General features: G+C 40.9%; 1 protein-coding gene and 1 long non-coding RNA gene across 6 annotated transcripts; one reads left to right on the plus strand and one right to left on the minus strand.

Annotated features, from left to right (window-relative positions):
- Positions 1 to 847: 847 nt before the first annotated feature.
- SLC34A2 (solute carrier family 34 member 2) lies at positions 848 to 22,523 on the minus strand. Of its 4 annotated transcripts, XM_030239368.2 has the most exons (14): positions 21,695 to 22,522; positions 21,549 to 21,604; positions 15,721 to 15,835; positions 15,480 to 15,617; positions 14,877 to 15,005; positions 13,840 to 13,983; positions 13,075 to 13,186; positions 11,751 to 11,946; positions 10,924 to 11,019; positions 8,414 to 8,534; positions 7,530 to 7,697; positions 6,038 to 6,154; positions 5,825 to 5,949; positions 848 to 4,524 (listed from the first exon to the last, which is right to left on the minus strand). In XM_030239368.2, the coding sequence occupies exons 3-14, from the start codon at positions 15,824 to 15,826 to the stop codon at positions 3,949 to 3,951; spliced, it is 2,028 nt and encodes a 675-aa protein (XP_030095228.1). In that variant the 5' UTR covers positions 15,827 to 15,835; positions 21,549 to 21,604; positions 21,695 to 22,522; the 3' UTR covers positions 848 to 3,948. The 4 variants fall into 4 exon arrangements, with proteins under 4 accessions (XP_030095228.1, XP_050829780.1, XP_009098157.2 ...); XM_050973823.1 differs by having other exon boundaries at positions 15,721 to 15,883; positions 21,549 to 22,523; XM_009099909.4 differs by having other exon boundaries at positions 21,549 to 22,522.
- LOC108963798 (uncharacterized) lies at positions 17,325 to 25,630 on the plus strand. 2 transcript variants are annotated; one of them, XR_001992459.3, is made up of 2 exons: positions 17,325 to 18,027; positions 22,555 to 25,630. It is a non-coding gene; the product is annotated as an uncharacterized LOC108963798 (long non-coding RNA). The 2 variants fall into 2 exon arrangements; XR_001992457.3 differs by lacking the exon at positions 17,325 to 18,027 and adding an exon at positions 18,034 to 19,174.
- Positions 25,631 to 25,993: the final 363 nt, after the last annotated feature.

Below are 25,993 nucleotides of genomic sequence, written 5' to 3' on the forward strand. Positions count from 1 at the left end.
CTGAAGCATTGTTTGCACATTTTGAAAGCTTCTGATGAGTGCAGAGCTCCATAACTTAACTGGTATTGGTTAAATAGTGATAGTCATTGCTGAACTTTGTCCCAGGCAGTTTGGAAACAGGGAGGTGGGTGGCACAACATGTGCCTGTGTCCAGGGTGTGCTTTGATTCCCAACAGACAGAGTCATGGAAGGTGATAAATTACAGTATTTATGCATGGGTGTAAGAAGCTCTAAGTTTTAAACCATGGGCCTAGGGTGATTACTGCACTTTCAGAAGAAGCCAGTTTATACTTTAGTGCATTAATATCAGTGTTATAAGAAATACTTCTGCTACCTTCATTTCAATAAAGCGTGTTGTAATTGAGAATGAGGGGTGCTTTTGGGGCAGGTTCCTCAGCTATTATTGAGTTCATAATTAGGAAGTCTAATAACATTTTTAATACTCTTTAACACACTTAAAGAACACTTTTTATTTTTCTCTGTCTGGCTAATTTTAAGCTCCATAGGTCATGTGTGATTAAAAAAAAAAAAAAGAGTTAGATGGATATTTTTGCCAGTTATAAGCCAGACATCACTCAGGCCACAGAGTATAAGGAGCATTGCAGAGACTCTGTTTGCCAGAGAATACAGGAAGAGTCTGAGCCTGGTACAGTGACACAGATAATTTGTGGTTACTCGTCATGCATCCTGTTGTCACAATAGCATTGGCTTTGCTCTCACATGCTTGCCTTCACTAAGGACAGTCTGTAGCACTCTGCCAGAAAACATCTTGACCCACACAGTTGCACTGAGCAATTCTTTTTATTTTTCTCCATATGAAAATCTCTCTTTCATATGAAAATACTGGACACACAGGTGCTTTTCTTTAGTGCTCAGTGTTAAAAAAACCTTCTCATTCTTGCACATGGCATCAGCTCAGGCTGGAATTTGTCTGAATACTTATTTTTCTGCAAGATTCCATGATAAATATTACAAAAATAATTTTTTTAAACTTCTCTTTATTTTTACATTCAATGCATGAGGACAGACAAGATGAACATTCATGACAAAATATAAAGACATATACTGTCCTTGAAACAGATAAAAGATGAAGTGTTCAAGAGTTTAAAAAAGTATTTTAGAAACATTGTATTTCCAAAATTTCTCATTACAGAAAATTCAAATCTTTTAGAAACATAGTGTTTCATATCCTTGTGCATTAAGCCATATTATGAAAGTCTATAGTTGTTTTCACCTTTAAGAAATCTGTCTCTGCATTACTAACAATCTTTAAGTAACCTATGGATGGAGCCAACAGTCTCCATAATACACAGTATACACAGTTACAAACAATTGAAAAGTTATATTACAAAATATACAGTAGTGCCTTTTTACATTTTTATAGATAAACATTGCATAGTTTTCAAATATGTAATATATAACACAATCACGAGCCTTTTTCTCTATAAGTTATGAAAAATTCTGTACACTCAAACAATTATAAATAAAGAGTAAATATCTCTTAGTAAGAGTGTGAGGGTGAGTGTACCAGGATATATCGTGCTGTATTAAACAGAAATATTCCTTGGAATCTGCTTAACACAATGGCACGGTATGACCTGGAGCAAGGAGAGGAGATGGCAGGGGAGACGTTACAGAGAGGAGCCATAAAGTACTGATATGCCTGACAATTATTACCCTGACTCGTTTGCAAGCATTGCTTTCCCACAGTTATTATCACTGTTCTTGAAGGCTTTACTCCAAGAAGCAAAATAAGGTGCATGTTGTTTAAGAAATGAGTAAAAGTAGACTAAAATGTTTCCTCTTTCAATGGGTGGTCAATGGAAACGTAAGATAACTTGAAAACAATTCTGGATATTTTTCTCATATTTTCCCAAGGAAACAGGGCATGGGAAATGCACACTGGGATTTCAAGAAACAGATTCAAAAAGTATCCAAAATTGTGAGAATAAAATGAAGAAGAATTCCTGAAAATATAAAAATTCCACTTTAAAAATGAGATGCTGACAAAATTGTTTCAACTGTATGAAGCATAAGGAAAATAACTTTAAAAAGAACATTTGACATATTTCTGCTGTTTGGTACTGCACTCCAAAAGAGCAGAACTATACCAAAAGTAGATGTTTCTGGAATTTGAATCTGATTCTAAGCATTTTGTCACTGGCTCACAATTACAGAAAGTTAGAATCTCAGTTTGAATGCAATTTGCAAACACATAGTTTGCCAATTTTAGTGTTAGCTTAAAAAAGGAAATGAAAACAATTTTCACTTCTAAAATATATGTATTTACTTGATTGCTGAATTTAACCTATTGAATTCCAAGCTCTGCAGAAAACAACAATTCAGAAGTAATTGTGTTCTAGCAGCACTGAGTAGCTTTGTTGCTCTAAGGGTCTTCTCAGCATTTTCATTACAGATTTAATTTAAAATTCAGCCACATAAATGACCTTTAAATGACACTTGGTTTACACTCAGCCATCTAATTTTTTTTTTGGAACATTTGTGCTTGGACTTCAGATATTGTCCCATACTCAGTAATACCTAAGCTGTTGAAAACCAGCAGAAGTACTGAGTCAGTCTTTGAAATGTTCTTCTTCTGACTCTGAAATTATGCCTTCTGTCAGCCCATGATTCAGAGCAGTCTCACAAGCATTTATTAAAACATCACTAAGGTAAAATTTGACCACAAGCAGCTTCCTATCAAGTATTGCACTACCCATGGATTTGCTAGGCATTGTAGTGACTACACTCCTTATGGATTTTATTTGGGATTTGGATTGCTACATACAATTGCCAGTAAAATTCACATTATTTCCAAGTAGAGTGGTTCAGAGCAAAAAGGGGTGGTGAAAACCCCTTTCTCTCCAGTAAATGTTACCAGATGCCCTATGCTAGCCACAATCTGCCCTACAGGCTGCCTCTGTTGTAGGTCTAAAGCCATTCTCCACTGCTATGCTGAAAACTCCTTTTGTGGCTCAGGAAAATGGAGCCACAGCTGCACATACATCTCCTGGCATCAGCCCAGGCTGGCACAGCTCTCTCCTCTCCTACTTGTCCTCCTTCCTGCACCAGTCCACAGCCGTGGGATTACATGGTGAACAGGACTGAAGAGGACCATCTAGAGAGAGGCATGGCCACGCAATCACATCCTCAGTCAGTCAAGACCTTTGGTAGCAGCCCAATATCTCCATACACAGTTCTTAACATTCAGCAGGCAGAGAGAGCAGCAATTGCCTTTATGGTCTTTAGCCCGGGATAACAAAAGATTATAGCTCCTGTCCCCACTGTTAGAGGAGACAGAGAGGGCTCCAAATGGGCTTATCTACGCTCATATGCCAGAGTAGGACTCCAAGAGCTTCTGAAGGATGTCCCAGCATTTAATTTTCCTTCACATACATAGAATAGATTTTGTCTATTCTAGGAAAGCTACTGTTTTCCATTTTGACCACTGCAGACAGGCCAATGAAAACATTAGGATTCCCCTTTTTTAGTTTTTCCCTTTTTTTCTTCCCCCTCTCCTTTTTTTTTTTAATTTCAAGGGTTTCTTAGGTATTATGAAGTAATTTCTGCTAGTCAGTAGGTCAGAAAGGCTGTTCTACAAGTGCATTATTTATTGGTTTTTTTAAAGTTTTAATTGATTGCCACTTCTTTCATCCCTCTCTTCATGGGACTACATCAGGATTTCTTTTGTTTGCTACTGATAACATTGGAGGAAGGTACCACATAGTAGATCCTCTGTGAGCAAATCTGTCATTAGCTTTGCAACTTAGCATAGATTTTTTAGGGACTCTGTCAAGCTTGTTTGACTCCCTTCCTTGATGAGTGATGTATCACTGGCTTCAGAAACCTAACAAAATGTTCACTTTGTCCTCAGTGCAAGGTCCAAGGTGGTTTTGATGAGCCTGGCTGTCCTGTGCTGTATCTCTGCTAGTATGCATGGATCCAATACTATAAGGCTGTGTTGTTTGTGCCTGTTTTGTCAACACAAGCTACAGCTGGTGCCCTTCTTCCACCTCTTTCTTCATCAGCCATTGCCATGGTGTTTTCATAAACTTCCATAGATTTTGGCTGCTTGTCTTTGGCACCCTCCTGTTCAGCATTGACTTTGCAACACTTGCAGAAGCCACAGCAGTGTTTCCCACAAAAAGCAAGTGAAGACATAATTATATTGTCCCAGGGCTCTAGGGAGTGCATCCAGACAGGTAGGAAATCCCAGTTTTGGAGCTTCTCAGGCAGTGAATGAGGTCGCCTTTTCTGCATAACATTAATTACAACCACAGCAATAAAAAGAAGAAACAGGGGAAGGCAAACACCCAAAAGGACTCCCCAGCCTGCCAGTGACAGAGCAAATACAAACAAAGGCAACAGAAAGAAACAGAGGAGAAGATAAAATATAGCAAACCATCTGTACTGGGCTGTTATATTTCCCAAGGTCTTGCTCATGCGGATTGGCAGGCGGGTATAAGGTATCGGATAAAACAGAATAATCCCAGAGACATTGAAGAAAAAGTGGCACAAGGCAATCTGAAAGCAAAAACATTTGAGAAGTTCATTAATTAAAACACCATGAAACACTCCTACCCACATCACAATGACTCTCAGCTTTCAGGAAACAGTACTGTTGTCAATAAGGTGTGGAAACCATTGGGTTCTGCATCCATAAATTTTCAATGAAAACGTGGGAAGCATAAATTTGATATTGCACACAGGCTACAGAGAAATTTAATAGTACAAACTTGGATTTTACAAAAAATTAGCTATAAGTTTATAGGGCACTGAGGAGATCGTGGAAGGGGACTTTGGGTCTTTATAATCCTTTGATTCGCATACTTCACAATTTTTTAAACAAAAATTAGCATTAAAAGGTACATGCTTGCTAAAACGTACAGGAGTCACATAGACAGAATAAGCATATATAGAACAAAACAGTACATTCCCTGCTCACCTTATCCTACTTTTATTTTGTAACAGTTTCAGAAGAAAGTAAATATGAAAGTACAGGTGTTTATTTATAAAGGGCATTATAAAACCAGTAGGTAATCATGAAATCTGAGCTTTATCAAGATAGCATCTTCTCATGATTACATCTGTTGCCTGAGGACAATAAAATGACTACTGTAATTTTCTTGATTTATTTTAGCTAGTAAAGACATTCATCCTATTCATCAAGGTAACGTCATTATCTTTTCATTCTTAATTGTAAAGCATTCATTCAAATGTTATCTGCTGCCAGGTTCTTGACTGGGTGGAAAATGGGAGGTCAAAGCCAGGCTTCCCACTTTTTAAATAGTTTGAGGCAAAAAGGAATTCAATAAAACCCAATCAAAGTACATTTACAAGGAGAAAAACAGATGCCATGATGCTCACTGCAACGTCAGGTAGATAGAGAGCTTGCCAGCTCAAGGAGTGTGCAACCTTCACTCAGGTTACAGGAATCCCTGTACAATTCATGAACTGACTTAGGATCCTGAGAAGAGAGCTTACAGAAATCAGTAACCCTCAGAGGGTTCTCAGTATGTGGCACTGAACTCCAAGCAGAAAAGACCCCATGCTCAGGGGTCAAGTGGCCTCCCCTGTCTCAGTTCTGAATCAATTCATGCAGATCAAGACAATTTATAAAAGCTAGATTAGCTATATATTGACATTCTGGGAATTTTTAATGCAACCTTTCTGCTCTAGCTGTTGAAGTGAATGCACTGTTATTAATAGCACAGACAAAATCAGGCACAACATGAAGAGCACAATTGCATCACTTTTGTCAGGTTTTTCTTCAGAAAACTTACAACTCCTAAATGAAGTCAAGAAAGCATTGTTTTATACTGACCTGTAATGAATATTTTAATGTACTCCCAGGACTTGCCAAAGCTGCAAGAATAGCTGTTGTAGTTGTGCCAATGTTGGCTCCCAAGGTGAGGGGGTAAGAGCGCTCAATGCTTATAACGCCAATGCCTACGAGAAAACAAACATGACTGAGTTGCCTTCAGGATGATGGAGAAGATAAAACATGGGGATAAAGAGCACAGTATTTACAACTTACCAACAAGGGGTGTAATAGCAGAGGTGAAAACAGAACTGCTTTGGACAACAAAGGTCATACCAGCCCCTGCGAGCATGGCCAGGTATCCAGCGAGCCAAGTAAAAGGAAATGGAAAATCTAAAAAATAGAGGGAGAACACTGCTGTTAGCCTAACAGTGATCTATGTAACAATAACACAGCAGTGAAGACTGTTAAGCACTTAAAATGCAGATACATTGTTTGCACATTGGGTCTCAAATGATGATTTGGGGTCAGTTCTACTACTTTCATTTATCCTGTTTGCTGTGTGCTTTCTACAGCCTTGCACCACTGGATACACTTTGAGATGGATACCAGACTAGGTAGACATTTGTCCTCACCCAGGGTAGCATGTGTGTTGTGATACAGTTAGGTACCAGAAATGTTTCCTTAGAGGTCAACCCAAAACCTTCTGGGTGTTTTGAGAGCCTTGGTTTCAGCAACCAGGTACCCACTGCATGGAACAGATCTTCACACAGCTCTGAAGACCATCCTGAGAGAACCAAGTTGTTTGCTCTAACTAGTTCCAAGCAGATTATCTCCTTAAAATGCACTTGTTAACTCTTGTAGAGAACAGCAAATAACACTAATCAGAGAAACCAGGCATAAATGTCCCCCGTAGTCTGCAGATTTATGGAGAGAGCTGAGAAGTGAGGACTTAATCAGCTGGGAAGGCACAGAGGAGCACAGAGCAGATCCCAAATTAAATCAGCAGTAGCTGTCAGCTGTTTACTTTCTACCCCTTGTTTTTAATTTGGGCAGTGTTCTTTGCCCAGGAGAAGACAGCGTGGGGACCACTTTGTTGCCTTCTGTATTTCTGTGTACCCTCACTTCAACCACAGCCTGAGATCTGTGCCAGGACTGCTTTTCTCTGCTACAGCTTCTTATCTCTCCATTAAAGAGAGTATGAAGGAAAAGCAGCCTGGGGAAAAAAAAACTATAACATTTGCACTCAATGGATCCAGACTGAAAAAAACAGCTGGACAACACAGGGAAAGACAGAAAAACACCACCATTCAAGGCTGCCTTATCCTGCTGAAGAGAGGGCTAGGCAGCAGAACAGGATAAGATCATTAATTACTACAAACTTTCCAACTTACTTTAGAAGGAACATGCAGGCCCTGTGCCAGAGTAGGCAATCACAATCTCAGCACTTTGGTGCTATCTTTTGAGGATGGAAACTCTACATTTCTAACAGCTAATGATTATACATCTAGAAACCAAACCTGGACTTTGGTCTCTAATGCTGTTAATCTGCTGCATTTCTCAGTCAAGCTGTTCACTAATAAATTTTTAAATGAAAGAAAAAAAAAAAGATTGGGAGAAAAAATGTTGGGCAGTGTGCATGATTTTCATTCAATAGTATTTTCTCTAAAATATTCTATAATGTCTTCCAGAACAGGAGACATCAATAAACATGCTCAGTGTCCTTGTCATTCCTAAAAAACAATCCTCAGGAAAAGCAGATAGTTACCAGTGTTGATTGTCTTCTTGATAACACTGGCCACTTGTCCTTTAAGCACAGAGTTTAATAGCTTAACAATCATTATCAAACAGGAGCAGAGAACAAGCAGGGACAAAGCCAGAAGGATGAGCCCGATGGCAAGATCAGGCAGGTCTGAGTTTACAAAGATGTGTTGGCCTGAAAAAGAAAAGGAAAATTAATTAGCCTACCCACATTTTTGCCTGGGATCCTAAGCCCAGCTCTGGTTTTCATTCCCTCCCCTAAGAAAATTGGACCAAAGCAAACACAGCTGGAGGGGTTGATGCAAAGAGGGGAAATGCCACCTTCCCTCCTCCACAAAAGCCATGTCTGAGGGAGGCAGGAGAGGTGCTTCTACAGATGTGCTTACAAAATGCACAGCGGGCACCCCATGGGGCAGGCAGGAACCAGGTGACTGGGTGCAAGGGAGAGGAGTACAAAGGCAGGAGAAAACTTTGGGGTGCTCCAAGCTGCATGGTGGGCCAGCTTTTCCCGAGGTGGCTGCATACCTGAGCAGGGCTGTTGAAAGCCCTGCAGGGCATGCATAGGGATGGGATATCCTAGCAACCATTACAGCAAAGTAACAGTAGCTCCAAGCCATCTGAACATCGAGGGTGACATGATACTGAAGACCTCAATTACTGGTATCAGGCAGCATGGAAAGAGATCCACCTGCAGCCAGATACCATGGTGCTGCTGTAACTCCAGCTGTGCAGCCATAGCAGAGCACAGGCTCCTCAAGCAGCATCTGCAGCAGTGCCATGTGTCCCTACACTGGCAAGGGCTTCTGGATACCTCAGAAGAGGGCTGTTAGCACCATCAGAGAGCTACATACTTTGGTAAATATGTTGCAGAGGAGTAGTTCCACTACTTACATTTAGTGATATAGTCTGTTTCAGTTATATTCTTGAGGGTCCATGTCACATTTTCTGCAGTCCAGCAAAAGTCAGGAGATGTGCAGTTTTCGGAAAGTGGAATTGTGACATTCTGCAGCGTCTAAAGATTGCCAGACAAAGCAGACAGTTCAGTCATCTACAATCCTGTCTTAAGAGCTCATGAAGAATGTTCAAATTTTACTACAACCAAGATTGATCAGCTAAAAAGTCAGAATTGTAAGCTGGCACCACATTAATGACATGGTAACCTTTTGCATTCTTAAAATAAATGATTATGCTGTTACCCAAGTCAATCAGTACAACATGTAAAGATTAAAATATTCCCAAAATCTTCTACATTTTAATAACCACAGCACCACTCCACTAATAGCTAAGGAACTTAATTACTGATGACAGTTTTTGTGGAGTGAGGTTCATCTTTGGCTGCAGTTGTGGGACAGTGGCATTCCTTTTCCAGCCACTGCCACAGCTTTCTTGAGGAAAGAAAAACCTCTTTCCTGACATCTCAATGCAGTTCATGATCTGATGAGTACTACAGGACTGTGAGTCAGAATGCTACAAGACTAGTGCAGCCTCTCTTGCTGGATGAGCACAAAGTGCTCCAGCTGATTTCTTGTGCCTCAGTTTCCATGTCAGTAGAAACACAAGTGCTGCTACTACTTTAATTTTCATGTTCAAGGGCTGTCTAAGAGGTCATTACAAGCACTATGATTAGCATCACTAAATTACTGAATTTCTGTGTACACCACAATAAAAGCTTCCTTATAAGCCCTCCTAGGCCAGACATACTGCATTCTGACACCAGGTCCATAAATCATTGTGCAGATTAAAGAAGAGCCTGCTGACTGAGCTGTACTTCCACACAAGAGCAGCTAACAGCCAAATGGACTCTGAACCCTGCTCCTGAACACGAGGTGTCTTTCCAAAGTGCTTGAGTGATTTTCTTTTGCAGAAATGGGGAAAGAGAAATCATATTTCTTTGCTGGGTACTACCTACGAACACCTGCATTTGTACCTCTCTCCAGATTATGCAGGTGGGCAAAACTGGGAGTGGATCTAGTGCCCCCACATCTCCAGGGAGCACCTGGTAAAATACCCATACCTGGTAAACCTTTACAAATGCAACACAGCCTTGTTTCTCACCTTCTTGATTTTTTTTCAAAAGCCTTAGTTTCAAAGCAGCTTCACTAGATCAAAATGTTTGTTTCGCTTTAAGCAAATGGGGTCTGCATGGATTTATCCTTGCCATGAGTCGGTTTAATAATTTTTTCTAGAAATTAGTTCCACCCAGTAGGAATGCAGATAATTTAAATTATTTCCCTTTTCCCCCTCACCAAGTTCAAGTCAAAATTCTGGGGGTTTCACGTGCTTTTGCAATTTGACTGTAAGTTTGAGCAGCGGGCACACAGCCAAAATACAGGCAACACAGACAAAAGCGTGTCTAGAAATAATCATTTCCCTTGGCCTGCACTTTCCGTGGAGTTTCTTGTCTCGTGTAGGACTCGGGGGCTCGGGGCTCTGCAGCTGAGGCTCGGGCTGTGCCCGCCGGGGCAGCGAGGGGCGGCGGGCTGGGCTCTGCCCCGGCTCAGGCGGAGCCCGCACCGACGCCCGGCGGCTGCAGCGAAACCCGAGCGGGGCTGGGGTGAGCAGCCCTGCTCCGGCACCATCTCCGCAGGTCGCGTTTCAGTGCCCAGCCACACCGTCATTCAATAGCAGCCCAGCGCTGAATTTCAGCCCCCACGGCCTGTGCAGGCTGAAAGACTTAAGGACTCCTTAAGTATCTTCTGCCTCAGGACTTCGGGAATTACTTTTCTATACGTGCCAACAGGTAGAATAGTCTAATTAGAGAATCAAAGGATATTTAATGCTGTAATTGCTAATTAGCTGAATGATGCAAACCAGACACTCAGCTCCATAGTTTACCAAAATACTCATCGGTGTTGGTCTGGGAAGAGATTCCTCCGAGCTGTGGGGCTGCCTGGGTGGAGAGGAACAGGACCCAGCCCCACGGAGGCTTTCTCCAAGGGCAGTTTTCCAAGAAAGCTGCAAACAGCCAGCTGCCACCAGATCACCCCACGCACGTAAAACTAAAGCTGATTAGATCGGCAGATAAAGGGCTGTTGAAATGATCTTTTCTCTGGCCTGTGGTGCAGACTTTTTCCACTTTCAGGGAGTTGGAAGGACTATCAGTTTAAAGGCATTTGGGTTTGAAAGGAGTAAAAGGCTTGGTGCCAATCCACCAGTTCTGGTAGGCAAGGTTCTGCACAGTGCTGAAAGCAGCCAGGTCAAGGTCACCACTGGTGACCATGCTTGGTTTAAATGGAGCAAAAACTGCATTAAATTATTTTCATTCTTTTTCTGCTGATAAAAACCCCACCCTCATTAAAAAAAAAAAAAAATATTTCACAATCCTATGATAAGGAGCATCAGCTACAGATCAGTAATATATTTCCTGAGGTACCTGACAATTAATTTAACATGATACTCACCACATTGGTTTCAGTGACACACCAGATCTTTACCAGGCTTTTGTTTTTTGCTGATTCATCATTAGTGGCAATTGCATTTATTACTGATTTATCGAGCTTAAAAGGAAGAATAAAAAGAATTTTAAAAATGCTTTATTTCCAGCTCGTATCACATAATTCTGTTCAGCCCTACTCAAATAACCCCCTTTGGAAGCTCAACCATATAAAATCTGCATGACTCTAATGCTGGAGCTCCTGCCCAACAGGACAGGAGTTCCAGCATTCCAGGTAGGAGGGGGGTTACTCCCAGAAAAAAAAGGTACACTCTACATGAACAAATGCTTTGTCTCATTCTCCCCACACCATCCACTACCTCATCTGACCCTTTCTGTTTAATCAGCTGCTCTGACACAACTGCCTGACTGTATTTACTGTCACTTCAGAAGCTGTGTGTATCCCCTGGGCTCTAGATGCACATGATTATGTCCCATAATTTCAGTGTCATCATCAGGTCCTGTGCTGATCCTCTGGCTGTGTCTCAGCTAGTGCTATCTGCCAATGCCCAGGCAACAGGCTGCCTTCCCATCCATCCCACAGGGCTGAATTTGTCCTTACCTGCCTTCCCAGCCCTCCTAGCTAGGTGTGCCATTGATGCAGTGAAACAGGGGGGAAATAGAAACAGGAAACATAGAGCTGGGGCTTTATGAGATGTGAATAAAGAGAAGAATTCATCTGCTAATGAACTTTACCCCGAGGACACAGAGATAGGAGTGGGAGGCCTTCCCATACTCAGAGCATTTTGATTCAGCTGTGACTGAATCACTTCCTTGAAGTCAGAAAGAGCTTACCTCAATGATGAGCTTTGTAAAGGGGTCTGTGATAACTTTTAGTAGCTCTGGAGCATCCTCACCACTTTCAAGGTGAAAGGACTCAACTATAACATTGGTGAGATGGAAGAGATAGCCAGTAATGACTTCAACAGGTAGCAGAGCAAACACAGCCAGCCAGTTAAAGAAATCATGGATTGTTGCCCCAGCAAAGGCCCTGCAAGAAGAAATTAAAAACCAGAGCTGCTTTTAATTAAACAAAATGTGTATAACATCAATTAGATATAAAATCATAAAAGCAGAGATGAAGGGCATTTCAAGGTGGGAATCATTTAATTTCGGGGGTCAAATGCAATAGCCACTTTGTTATGGAGTGCTAGGTTGGCTCCACACTGTTGACCAATTAAAGAGCCAGACAGGTGAGTAAAACAAGAAAAACTAGAAAAGACAAAAGTGATCCATAGCATGAGGCTGCCAAGAGTACTCTTTTGAAGAAAGAAGTGGCTGTACAGCCTGTGTTTGTTTTGCCTCTCACCTGTTTTTAGTTCATTTTCAATCCTCAACCAGTCATTGCCTCCAGGACCTGTTCTCCCTGACTCCTGGGGCAAGAAGTCTTTGCAGCTCTCCCACATGTTTCTGCAAAGGGACCTATACACTCTTGGTTTCTGCAAAGGGACCTATATACTCTTGGTGTATAGGTCCCTTCAATCTTCTCCTCCAAAGCCTGAGGAGCCACAGCTCATCCCTCAGAGGCTTTGGCTAAGAGTATTTCAATATGCCCAGTGCATAAATGACAAGGTACCAAAGTCTCCTATCACTCCCAAGTTTACTGGGAGTAATCCCAGTAAGCCTCCAAGTGCTCCATGAGCTCTCTCAGTGGCACTGTCAAGGGTCAGTCTAAAAGATGTCACAGTATATATCTGACAGCCAGAAACCTTCACATCTCTACAGTTACCAGCTCTGGCTTTCTGCAGACTTCAACATTGAAATCTCTTTTAAAGAAACCAGACCAAACTTAGGTAATATTAACTTGTACAGCCCTCCCATAACTAGCACTTGTTAAAAGGTGGGTGGTATAGTGGGAGCACTTGAAAATTTATCCCTGTGCAAGATCATTAAAAATGGTGAATTCTTACAAACCCACAAAACTCTTACAGGAACATGATGTTTTTTTCAAGCATATGAGGCCATGCACATAGGCAGCATTATACCTTTGCCATGGCCATGCTTGTGACTTTCCTATCTAGAAAGGTTGAATGGCTGTAGTAGTGATGGGGAATATAGAAGAAGACCTACAAAACCGAAAAACCCAATATTTTTCAGATCTAGATTTTAAGTACAATACCTTCTAAATTCATTCCTGTCTCCAGCTTGCATAAGTGCCACAATTGTGTTTGTAACTGAGGTGCCAATGTTTGCTCCCATGATGATAGGAATAGCTGCTCTAACAGTCAGCACTGGAGAACAGAAAAGGAAACACTGAATGAAAAAACCATATTATCAGCAAGCTCTATGCTTCAATGAAAATTTCTGTTACTATCAGTGAAATCCTGACTTCCCTCGATGTCAGTGTGATGAGCTGCTTCAATCCAAACAGCTTTGCTTTAATCAAGCCCCCTGGGAACATGGCACTCCCACAGTCCCATGATCCCCACTGACACTATGGCACAAGGTTTTCCATTTTCATCACATGTTAGAGGGTCAGATGAAAATAAAATCCCTTTTTTCCCAGGCAATTTCCTACTTACTGCAGAATTTTGAAATGATGCCACAGAAACAATGAAGTTCAGTAACTGCCTAACATGAGAAAATGATGCAGATAATTCCAAAATTAAGTCGTTCAGTTCCAAGGCTTCCAATTATTTTCATTGCAGTTCTGGTTTTATTATTATTACTAGTACTACTACTGCTATTGCTACTACTAATATTAATACCATGATGATTCCTTTTCAAAATTTGACTTTATATCAGGGAAACAGCTGTGAAAAACGTTTCCTACAGTCTCTGTTCTTTTACCCAAAGCTTCTACAATTTGAACACAAGTGGGAATGTTTGCACCTGAGACAAGGTTTATGAGTGATCTCTAGGAAGAGTCTGTAAGCAGACTTACACGTGGAGGATACCATGCTGACTATAATGGATGAAGAGGTGCTGGAACTCTGGACCATCACAGTCACCAGCACTCCAATCACCAGTCCCGCAACAGGATTCGAGAGCACTGAATCATCTTTAAATATGTCCCCTGCTGCCTTACCTATAAAAAAAACCCATATTCTCAGAGTGGGGGAAGTACAAGGTAAAGTCCATAGAAATTATCAGTGTTTAATTCAAGATCATTCAGCCATTTAATTGATACATATATAATCATGCTTGTTGTCCCAAAAAAGTATGATGTAGCCCAGGGATCCAGATTCATGTCCTGAACTCTTAGCTTCTCAGTTTATGGAGAATACTTTATATTGTCTCATTTCAGTGACTATAAACCCTGCAGAACTCTGCAGAGATGCATAAAATGCCACAGCCATCAGCAGAAAGACTGCAGGGCAAAAAAACACCTACACCTTGATTTAAGTGTTATTACTTGGTATTTTTGGATACTGAATTAAGGGAAATGCTTTTAATAATACTGATTAATTCAGTTCATGTACCTTTCTGTGTTTGCAAAATACTTCAACAGAAGTGCACATGTTTCTCTGATAACCACTCCTGAGTCCATCACATGAATTCAACACTTCGAGGTAAATGTAAAAAATATATTTCAATAGTTTTCATCTTTGAAGGATTTGGGGGACATTTCAGGGTTAGATGCTTTTGTCAAAAGCACAATTTTCATATTTCACCTTTTTGAAATGTCTTTTACATGGGACAGATTTATGCGCAGATGTATTTTTTTAAAACTGTCACTGAAGTAACAGGAAGCTACTGGGAAATTTGGGCCAACATCCCCTACATCAACTCTCTGGAATTTGAGACAGAAAGACCCTTTCAAACCAATGAAGGTCAGGGTTTAATCAGAGCTGCTTCCTTCTGAATCTATGTCTCATCACATATGAAGAATGTTCTTGAAGAGTGGTAGTTGTAATTAAGTGTTTCAGACAAAATTATTGCCATATGAATTTATTCTTGATATTTTAGGTATTTTCATACCTCCTACCAGTTGAAAAGCAGAGCTCAGTACATCCAGAGAACACACAAACATGTAGAGTAATCCAAGTAGCATATGGAACTTCCCTATCCCATAGAGCACACGAATGACTTTTCCTTTTGTATCCAGTTCTGCAAAACAAATACATTATGTATAAAAGAATCATCTCAATTTTTCTATGGGATACTCTAGTGCACAAGCAGAGACAGTGGAGACAAAGACAGGGACATGGCTCCAGTGTGTGATTAAACCCAAAAGAATGTTCTTAATCACATTTTAACTGCAGAAGCAGGTATTTTGTTTGCCTACTTTTACCACAAAAAACCTTTTTGGTATGTGACAAAAGACTTATGAAATCTGACATTGACCCTTGGTTTTATAGTCACCCTACTGAGTAAAAAAAGACCAACAGTTGCCTGGATATAAAACTGTATTAGTGCTGGACTGTTTTACATATATCTTCTCATGTTTTAAGGAGGGTAAAAAGCATGATTTTGGGATTTTTTCCCAGCTGACTGAATATTATACACCCATTAACTCTTGAAAAACATGAGAGATGTGATGGGAAAACAATGTAGGTAACTTATTTACAGAGGAATGGTTACCTGACCACTTGACCCCAGTGTCCTGCAGTTCTGGCAGAGCCCACGGGTCTTCTTCTTCTGGTCTTGTCTCATCTATCAAAGCTACTGTGGAAAATGCAGGTTGAATTTCCCCTTTATTTCCAAGTGAAGCCACATTGCCTGATGAAATAGAACATTTAAGAAATTGTTTAATTACTTTCCATCCTCTCCAAGGATCCCCAAATCCTATATATTTTTTTAAAACTCAGAGTGAGCACATTACCTTTGTGATTTTCTCCTTCTTTCCCAGCCATGTTCTGGTTTTGTTTGGAAGAGTCCCCAATATAGTTATTGGTTTCAGGCTTTTCTACCTCTGGCCAGGGAGCCATGATCTGTGACTAACAAAGTAGTGTTGATTGAAATGCAAGTGCAGTCAAAATATTCACCTTATAAGAGTGTATGTGAGAAATATGATAAGGATAAAGAGCACAGGAGATGAAAATTAAATATCAGCAATTTTCCCTTGAACACAATTTTCACTAAACTTTATGAGTTATTTTTCTATTTGGGAAATTGATTTCTCAATTATTTTTAATCACAGTTTGTTTATTTGTGTACACAATAAAAACATTATTTCCATCTCACATCTATATTTTCATACACTTTTAACTGTCATTAAAGCAAATATTCCTCTGCTTTCCAAAAGGTAGGCATTTCTTCTCTTTAATTAATTTTAACTCCTTTCAACAAGAAATCAGAGAATTACTTTATTTTCTTCCACCTTCTGGATTTAAGCAACTGCCTGGTAATTCAATACACAGACCTTCACCTTGTAATTCAATACACAGAAATAGAAATATTTTAGCAAAAAAATTCTTCCCTAAAGCACTGCTTAGTTTGGGTCGTGAATGCTAAACACAATGCCTTGTTGCCTTGACTGGTTCATTCCCATGGAAACATGAAGAGGAGAATCCTGGACAAGGTGGAAGAGGAGCCCAGGGTTTTGAGCTTGCTGAGTGCCAGAGAAGAGGACAATTAGAGAGCAGTGGCCATTTGCAGGTCTGTATTTGCCTGTAAGTCACAGCTGGTGCTGCAAATGAAACTGAGCTGATGGGTCCAGCTCACCCATCTCACATAGGCTCTCCCTCTGAACCTCTTCCTTCCTGACCCCTTTCTGGGCACATTTGCCATGAACTGTATTATTAATGAATAATAACTTCAAAAGTAAGACATCACATGTCCAAATCCTGCCAGCATGGGCGCAAGCACACATAACAGACCTGGTGCAGGAACAAGAGGTGGCCAAGCTTGGAAGAGTCCTCCCTATTTGCTTCACCAGTATTGGAAGCCAGAGGGAGAGACATGAAAGAGGGGAGAAGTGACTATGGAAATAGGAGCCAGTATGTGGCACAATGCTTCTGCCTTTACAGACTTGGTGACATCAGCCAGCACATCCAAAAGCTCCGTGGAAAGGATGGGAGAAGTGAACCCTGCCCAGGAAAGCCCCACCTTCAGATCTGTCTCTTCCACCCTCTCTGCCACACAAGTCAGTCAGAGCTGCTCCATCACCAGCACATCTGGCACCCACATGGCTGAAACACTGGTCAGCAAATTTGCCTCCAATGCTCCTCATACAGAGAGCCCCTGTGCCCAGCCTCCAAAAGTCAGAGCTGGCTCCATGCTCCCATAAACAAAAGGTTCACCAGCAGTTAGCAGTCACTCTCAGGGAGTATAATTAGTCATTCATTTAATCATAATCCTCTATGTAGCTGATGGTGAAAATGTTTTGTCCCTGCCCACATCAGTAAGCCACACATCCTCCTCCTTTAGCTGGGAAGGAAAAGTCACAGACAAAATCACTTGTGTCTTACTGTAACACAGGTGGGTATTGTTTTCTGGCACTCCACAAAGAAAGGAGTATCTCCTCTTCTACATTACCAGGAAAAGTTATTCTACAGTTCCATTAGCAAAAACTACACGTTTCACATTCTTTATCTGTGGTGTAAGACCCAGAGCAGCTCCCAAGATACACAAAGATCTTCAAACAGATGAAAGAAAGTCATTCTTGCTTGTTTCAACAAGGATTCCCATTTGCTTGGAGCAAATTCTCGCATTTCCATCCATGCCAAAACAACCTCCAGCCCCACCCAGACAAAAACACCTCCATCTCGTTAAACTAGTTTCATTTATATATGTTCAGCATTTAAAGAGCTACTAAAAAAATAACTGCTCTGCACAAGGGAGTCTTAAGTGAAATGTAATCATGAAAACATATTGGAAAGTCAGATGTGAAGCTGCAACTCATTCCAGCCATGGAGACACAGAATATGCTGGACACCACCATCCCCAGAGATGCCATCAGTACTACAGCTCTTCTGTTACGCTTAGTATGGAAATGAAGGATTCAGCCTGCATTATTCCTGTATGGAAACTGAGCTGATACATTCAGTGAAGAAACTGGAGCTTGAAAACTTCAGCAGACAAACAGCCTCTACATCTCCCAAATAAAGTCTCTCCAAACAAGAATTTGACAGAGCATTTTTCCATAATAAGCATCTCCCATGTTCCTGAGGTTCTCAGGAGCCCACAGGTATGTCATGTATTATTATTGTTTTTGCTTTATGTGATTAAACATCATAGAATGAGAGTCAATACTTCTGCAGAGGAAGTTTTTATATGTATGTATCCAAAGTCATTCATATGAGCCCGAGCCAACCTCTGATTTGAGAAGGTAGAATTGATTACTGGAGGCCTTTACAGCATTTGTCTTGAGCATTTGGGTTTGCAGGGGCATTACTAGAACAGCCCATGCTGTGTGAGTGGTATTAATGACTGATGGCAGCAGAACTTCTGTAGTCTTGAAGTCCTCCCACAGTTGTCAGCTTTCCCAGATCCCAGCTCTTGTTAAGAGGAATAGCTGAGAAGATAGCGGAGAGACACCTGATACTCTCTGCTGGAGTCCTAGCCACAGTTACTTACTGTTAATTAATCACTGTGCTACAAAGATAATCTACGTTCTATAGTTTTCCTTTTAAAGAATTTTTCCTTGGCCCAAATACAGACATTACCACCTTGAGAAAATATTCAGAGGACAATCAGTGTGCTGTGGAGGAGCAGAGCAGTGGGGTGGCCAAGTGACCTCATCGCTCCCTGGCTGCTCACACACGCCTTTGGAAAGGCTGACGTCAGGTGTGGTAGAAAAGACCAACACTGCTGACGCAAGATATCAGTGACAATGAAAACCCTAATAGTGGTTTGCTTTTGAGCACCAAAGACAACTACGTGCAAAGGAACATATTAGAGAACAGCCAATGGCAACGCACACTGCAACAACTTGCTGCCCTCGGCTGGACGCCCGGTCCAGGTCCAAAGGCAGGAGAGCCACAATTGCTGGATGAGGTACTGGAGTGATGGGCTCTGCCCACCCCTGTGCCAGCCCAGGTGCCTCAGTGCCACGCATCTGGTTCCTGCCTTGCCTGGCAGGACACCAGCCAGGGTGCCTGCACGCGGGGTGAAGTCATGGAGCTCACGTCAGGACACACGTTGGTGCTTTGGATATCCACCTGTGGGGAGCGGTACCGAAACAGGAGCTAATTTCCTCCTGCAAGTGGCAGGTCACAATATGCTATGCATATTGCAAAGGTCTGAAAACCAATGCCCGTGCAAGATGTAATCCAGCCCGTTTCAGTGAACCTCGTGGCAAATCCTCTCACACCATCGTGTGTGCTTCTTTCATTGTGAGTATAATCTTTCCTTGCCTTTGGAAAATGCTAACCATGTGTGACATCCTTTCTAACTTCAAAAGAAACTGAACCCTCCCCCTTCTAAGAGGGAGATAGATGGAAAAAATCAATGGCATTCAAATTCTGAAAATGTGAGAGAGAAAAACTCAGACCCAAAGTGGGTTCCTGTGGTTTTTATGTCCATACTCTCTCACTACAGCATTTCAAAGAGTTAAAGTCTCTGGGGAATTATCTGAGCAACACTAGGTGTCATGCAGTTGCCCTATATTGCATTCCTCAGTGACTCACGGGCTGTAACAGCTCTGCCTGTGTTGCAGAGCTGCACTCTCCATGCTTTGCAGTTCTAAATCAGAAACAGCTGTCAATCTGTTTGTTCTGCTGGACTTAACACAGCTAAATGAGCTACCACCTGTGTGTGCCAGCCAGTATTGTTCCTGCCTCTCCACCCATGACAGCTCACCCAAAGGCCACATTGTGCTTGACATAAGAACTATGGAGCAGCAGCAAGCCTTAAAGAAATCTCACTCCTGGGGAAGAGACCCAGTCAAAACATGATAAAATAAAAAGTACTGAAGAAAAGGGCAGTATTTTCAAGACTAACTGATAGTAACTACAACCACCAACGTGACCATACATGCACCTACAGGCTGCTTAAGCAGCTCCATATCAGATTTTGGGTTCAGCCAGGCTTCCCCCTTTCTTTCTCCCTCTTGCTCCCTCCTTCTGTCTCAGCTTTACTACAAAAGTACCTCATTTCCTTATCATTTACCACACCATTAAAGTTTTAATCTTTACAAGGTATTTATTAGCTAATCTGATATCCAAATATATGACTTAGTAAATATGAATATTTATCACACATACTTCATAGAAATAAATACCAACCTACATATCAGCCTTTCTTGCACAAAGTTTGAAGAAACATTGTCTTTTTCCTCTCAAAATGTACCCCTTGCAACACAGAAGCACATTATGTAGAGACAGGAAAAGAAAGCTTCTCCCAGCACAAATTCATTCAGTAGCTTTACATCAGCTGATAGTTTTGCCCCAGAACCAGTTCCATGGAAGCCACAAAGCCCCAGGTGCAACAGAGGCAGTAACAACTTAAATAAACACCAGCAATGATTCAGCCTTGCTAGGAGCAAGTCTTGTCTTTGCTCTGGCACCAGCAGCTTCCTTGGGGCTTTTTCTTTGGATAAGTCAGCAGGCTTATCCAGGATGTAAACTTTCAACTCATGCAGTAGTAAAGGCAAGAAGAGATATGCAAAAGCTACAAAAACACTGAGCTCAGTTTTATTCTTACAGATCTGTGAGACTCATCGCTCACAAGCCTGAATCTAACACATAGCAAAACTAAAAAACACACAAAACAAACTAGAAAAGAGAACTAATATCTAGGTATGCGCAGGGAGAGGATAAATCCCAAAGATTAATTTTTGAATTCACAACCAAGCAAAGCACTGGAGACTGCCCCCGAGGAGCCAGAGCCAGGAAATACCAGTGAACTGCTTGAAATGCCTAGCAGGTATTTAAATAAAACAATTACTTTTTCAGAATAAAATGCCAAGAAAATTAATAACTCCACCAACAAAGAAATAGTACAGATCTACCCCATCCCATAGACAAAATACACAGTAAAGAATAAAGAAAGAAAAAGACATTAAAAAGACTTACTGATCTAATGGAAGAGCTGATAATAAAAGTTACTGAGAAACCAGTTGATTTCTGCCTGCTGCCACATTAGTTGAGCAAACGACATCAGACTCTAATGTATTCCTTTTACCTCCGTGTATCAAACCAAATTAGCATAAGAAAATGTTTCCATCGAGAACAGCCTGACACGGCCGTGGAGAGGCACACAGCCCTTACAGAAGATCTATGCTAACACATGAACTGACCCTATTTCCTTCCAATGTTTCATTAATCATATCCTACACATTTTCCAGTATCCAATACTACTGATTACTATGACTTAAAATCTCACTTCTTTTCAAATAATAGTTAAAAATATATTTTCTCTTGGTATAGGCATATTTTTCGGGGGGGTGTTGGTTTTTTTGGCAGCTGCTAACAAAATACTTTATTTCTTTATGATATTTAAGAAGAATAAACCTAGATAACTGCAGAAAAAAAGCACAGTTTATTTTCAGAACTATGTTTTTTATCACTTCCTTAAAATATAGATACAGTTAAAGGAAAACAAGGTAAAAATGTTAACAAGAGGATGACATTTCACATGCCACTCCAGTACCCCCCATTACCTCTGTCTTGCCATTTCTTGAACTGCAAAAGCAGAGCTTTAGATTTGCAAGCTAAAAAAGTTCAAAAGAGAAGAAAAGAAAACTCAGTCTTAGTTGCTTTTACTTACCACGACTTAATTCCGAGACAATAGAGTGAACGGATCAACTGGGCAGCCACTGAAACCTGCAATATATATAGACAGGTGTTGAGCAAAGTTTGCTTTCATCACTGCACACTAACATTCCTATTTTACAGTCCAGAGGCACTGCCTACCTGCAACTTAATGATCACAATAAAACTTTTTTCGCAGGAGTGGGCAGCAACCAACTCTGATAAAACTATGCCTTATTTCACACTTATCACATTCTAAAAAACGTCCCATCAGCATTTAAGTACAAGTTACAAATGTGTTCATGTGAGTGCTGGAGAACTAATTGTTCCAGCCTGAAAAATTGCCGTCCGCCTGATCATTCAGGAATCTTTTTTCCAATAATAATTTTCCAAAAATATTTTGCAGTCTCAAAAGTCTGTCAAAAGAGTGTGAAGGAGATGTAGTACTGTTATTTGTCTGTTCAGGTGCCTATTAATCTGCCTAGGAACAGAAGTGAAGGAGAATCAGATAAAAACGGTGTAAGTAGGAAACACGTAAGAACTCCTTAGAACAGAGGATGGAGTTTCATTCTTATCAGTGCTCAATGTTTACAATTAAGGCAAGCTCATTAGCATTGTGGCTGTGGCTCTACTTCCAAAGTAGATTTAAAGGTGTAAGGACACCTTTGATAATCACATTCAGAACGCTAGAGATGAAGACAAATAGATGATAAAGAGATAGGTTATTCAATAAAACAGTGTGGTACCATAGATTAGACAAAGCAGCCACCAGCATTGCTGTCTGTTCTAGTGCTGATCATCTTTACAGGGAGCTGGCTGGGTGGGCTGCAGTAGGCACTGCACCTTCATTATATTTGAATTTTTTTCTGTTTCAGTAGGCAACTTACACTGAGAAAATACGCTGTAAACTAGCCATCTAAGCAGCAGATCTGCTTTGTCTGCTTGTATGCAGCCATATCTCCCAGCAGCTTAGTGACTTAGTAACTCAGTAAAGTAAAACTCTTGCTTTTTGCACCTTCTAGTCCCCTGGAGATGCCCAGCCTTTGGAGCAGTGAGTCACAACTTCCCCTTCTCCGGAGCCGGCGTCAGAAATGTTTAATAAGCTGTGGCCAGGAGAGCCTCTGCAGCCCCGTGTGCAGCATCACATCCTGGCAGAGAAGCACCGAGCACCTCCCCTGCCTGCAAGGGCTCTGCTGGTGTCGACCCCACTGCCCACACTGCACTGGGCAGGGCTGATGGTGTAGCCCAAGGATGGGAGCACCAGCCCTGCCTCACCCTCCCCACTCGCAGGTTGCACTGAGGTGGAAAGGATGAAAAGGAAACCAATTTCTCTTCTGTGTGAAGTGGAGACCTCTGCAGAAGTGGAAAGAAGTACTGGAAAAAGGATCCAAGGTCTCCTTGGTGGTTCACAGGCTCAGTTTTCTCAACAGAAATGGACTTTAACATTACATCTAAAAATAGTACATTTTAAGTCATGCCCAATATGCAGGAAATCAGGTGAATCTTTTAATTGGGAATACTTGTATTTCTTTGAGTTATGGCTTATTCTCTTCTGAGCCACTGGTTGTGAAACCCAGCTCTTCTGAGTGGGAGGTTATAAGATGTGCACATTTCAAGTACCCAAGTGCCCTGCCATGGCTTACCCAGAATGTGGTCATGTCCTCTGCACTGTTTTTATTCCAATGTTGCTAATTCCATTTGCTAAACAGTTTGCTAAGGGCTGACCAAGTTAACAGTTTAGAAAGACAAAAATTCTATATCAGACCTATTGTAGTAAAAAAAAAAACAACAACTTTAGGAAAGAAAAAACTGTCATTTACACAAAGGCAGACAGTCTACAGTCTGTCTTTGGAAGTCCAGGGTGAATCTTCTGCAGAGCCACTCTGAAAGAGCCTTCATAACAAGTTTGTCACAAGGGATGAAGGTGGGTGTTACTTGTTCCAGAAGCCTTCCCTTCATTCAAAATCAGAGGAGAAGAAGCCAATGTTCTTCCCAGAACACCAGGGCAGTCAGAGTGATAGTTCAGAGTGCTTGTCTGGCACACACTCAAAAGATGCTGCTGCTGCTCAGGAAGTGTGAGGCACTATCTTCCCACTTCAGGGCTTACTTTGAAACAACTGAACTAATTAAAAAAAAAAAAAAAAAAAAAAAAGGATAGGAAACACTTAATAAAGTAAAGCAAGCCAGCAAACTTACAGGGTCCTGGTTGCCTCTAACAAAGGTGCTGGATTGGTCTGCAGCTGTTTGGAATAATACCTGTGAAAGTCTAGCATTTAGCAGGAAGTGCAAACACAGAAAATGTCTTAAACACAGAATCAGAAAAAATTCCTAGCATGTGCAAATTCTGTGAGAGGTGAACTCTGTCCAGTCACTGTTATATGTTGCAAGAAGTTATGACACAGAAAAGAAGCATGTCCACATAAGATCTGTGCTACAAGCTCCTTCACAGATCTCCCCCACAAAAGGGGTACCTGCTGTGCAAGTGTCAACCCCACCCATCTTAAGGACCCAAGCCCTAGTACAGTAAACCAAGTGCACCTAATTCACAACTAAAACAAAAATAATTACAAGGAAGTAAAAGAAATGGCCATTTATCCTGCAAAGGTGTGTCAGTGCAGTCCAAGACACATATTCACTAACAGTAATACTAACGTGATGAGGTTTGCTCTTTGAGTAGACACAGCTTCAAAAGACAGCAAGCATGAACATGGCTCAGCTAACACCAGGAGAAAAACACTCTCTCTCTCTCTCTCTTAAATTTTAATTTAATTTTTAATAATCCACAAATCCAGAGAATCCACACCTAAACATTGTACATTCAAAAGGGTGGGAATCTAGAAAACAGCAATATGGCTCTTTACTGAAGAGAACAGGTATTGTTTCCATCATTTGGAAACAGAAGTGTCTCTTTTCTCCTGTTCAGAAACCTTGACCAAATCTAGTTGTCTACATTTGGGAACAACATGAGTGTAAATCCCTCTTCCAGATATGTAAAACACAAAGCCCTGATCATAAAAGAGAGAGGCCAGCGCTGATTTCAATATGAATTATAGCCAGAAGAGTTGTTTGATTAAGGACCTACACCCATTCAGCTGAAAAAGATTTTCCTTCTTTGTGTAGTTACCTGGAAGAATTTAGGTCCTGGCTTTACCTATTGTCTGAAAGGTATTCTTCCTATAAACATTTCAGCAGTGAACCTTATTAATGAAAACACCCAGTAAGATGTGTATTTTGAGCGTGAACTTCCATAGTGATACCCAGCTGGGTGTTTGTTTGGAAACAATATTTGTAGCAGACTTTGACCCTGACATTATATAGGATGCTTTGATTTTGTAACAGAGGGTAAGTGCTACAAACTCTGTTGTTCACTAATTAATTCATTTTCCATTAAGAAGGGTAAATTTGTCTTTGAAGGAAATCATTGGCTTTTAGCTACCCTGCACTCTTCTGCCTATTACTGCAATATATACTCAGAACTTTTATTTCCTAATATTTCTGCTATAGCTGGAAATAGTAAAGAAAAACTCCTAAGTCTACTTTGACAGGAATAAGAAAACCTCTAATTTCATGTATAAAGAAACTGGATCCTATCTCAGGGCTCTCTATTATGATACTGTGCATTCCATCTAACACAAATGATATGCTAAAAATTAATGGAGTTACAGTAGTTAACATATTTCCAGAACTGAGTAATGAATAAAGTCATAAAGAGACAGCATTCAACAGAACCAATGCCAGGAATGGAAGGGGGAAATAAAATGTGAACCAAAGGAGTCACAAAGAGAAAAAGTACAGGAAGGGCTTTGAGACATACAAAGGAAAATAAATATTTCAACACCAGGGAAATAGTTTTTATAAAGCAATTATAAGGCAAACAATTTTAGACAGATTGAAGTGTTTGCAAGGAAAAAGAAAATCTCTTTTGGTCTTACAACAACTGAGCAGTTCTTTCAGTGTAAAATGAGTTCATTCTTATTACCACCACGTCTCAAATTTTTTTGTCAGTACAAATGCATCCTCGGACATGAGTTAAGGGAGTTATTTTGTTGACATTTTCCATGATAGCTATGTTTTCATTAAAGTAGCTTATTACAGTTATTTTTATTGTTCCTGAAGTATCTTATTTTACTGTCCTATTTAGGTGATGTTTTGCTACAAGATGCACTGTTCTCGACATTTGCTGACGTGTCAGGGACTGCTCATCTGGAGGCTGCAGTCAGGCATTGTGGAGGAAGATTTCAGGGCAGGGGCAGTTCTGCTCAGCCCAGAAGCCCACAGCTTCTGACTCTCTCCCAGGGGAGGCATGGCCAGAGGCAACAAGGCACGGGCTAAAACAGGGCATGAAAAAATAGTACCACCAGTAGCCTGCACTTGATTTCAGCAAGAATGCTAAAAATTTGGATCATGTAATTTGCTTTTACTACTAAATCCCAGATAAATTTTTAAACTTTGCTTATCATA

The sequence above is a fragment of the Serinus canaria genome, chromosome 4 (assembly GCF_022539315.1).
Source record: "Serinus canaria isolate serCan28SL12 chromosome 4, serCan2020, whole genome shotgun sequence".
Taxonomy (NCBI): Eukaryota; Metazoa; Chordata; class Aves; order Passeriformes; family Fringillidae; genus Serinus; species Serinus canaria.

What these genes read in the sequence shown, in the direction of transcription:
- SLC34A2 (XM_050973823.1), bottom strand. Translation starts at nt 15,826, where the DNA reads ATGGCTCCCTGGCCAGAGGTAGAAAAGCCTGAAACCAATAACTATATT. An exon ending in AACAGACTATATCACTAAAT is followed by an intron (nt 7,698 to 8,413) that starts GTAAGTAGTGGA and finishes TTTCTTTTTCAG; the next exon opens with GCCAACACATCTTTGTAAAC. An exon ending in TGCTATTACACCCCTTGTTG is followed by an intron (nt 5,950 to 6,037) that starts GTAAGTTGTAAA and finishes GTTTTCTCGTAG; the next exon opens with GCATTGGCGTTATAAGCATT.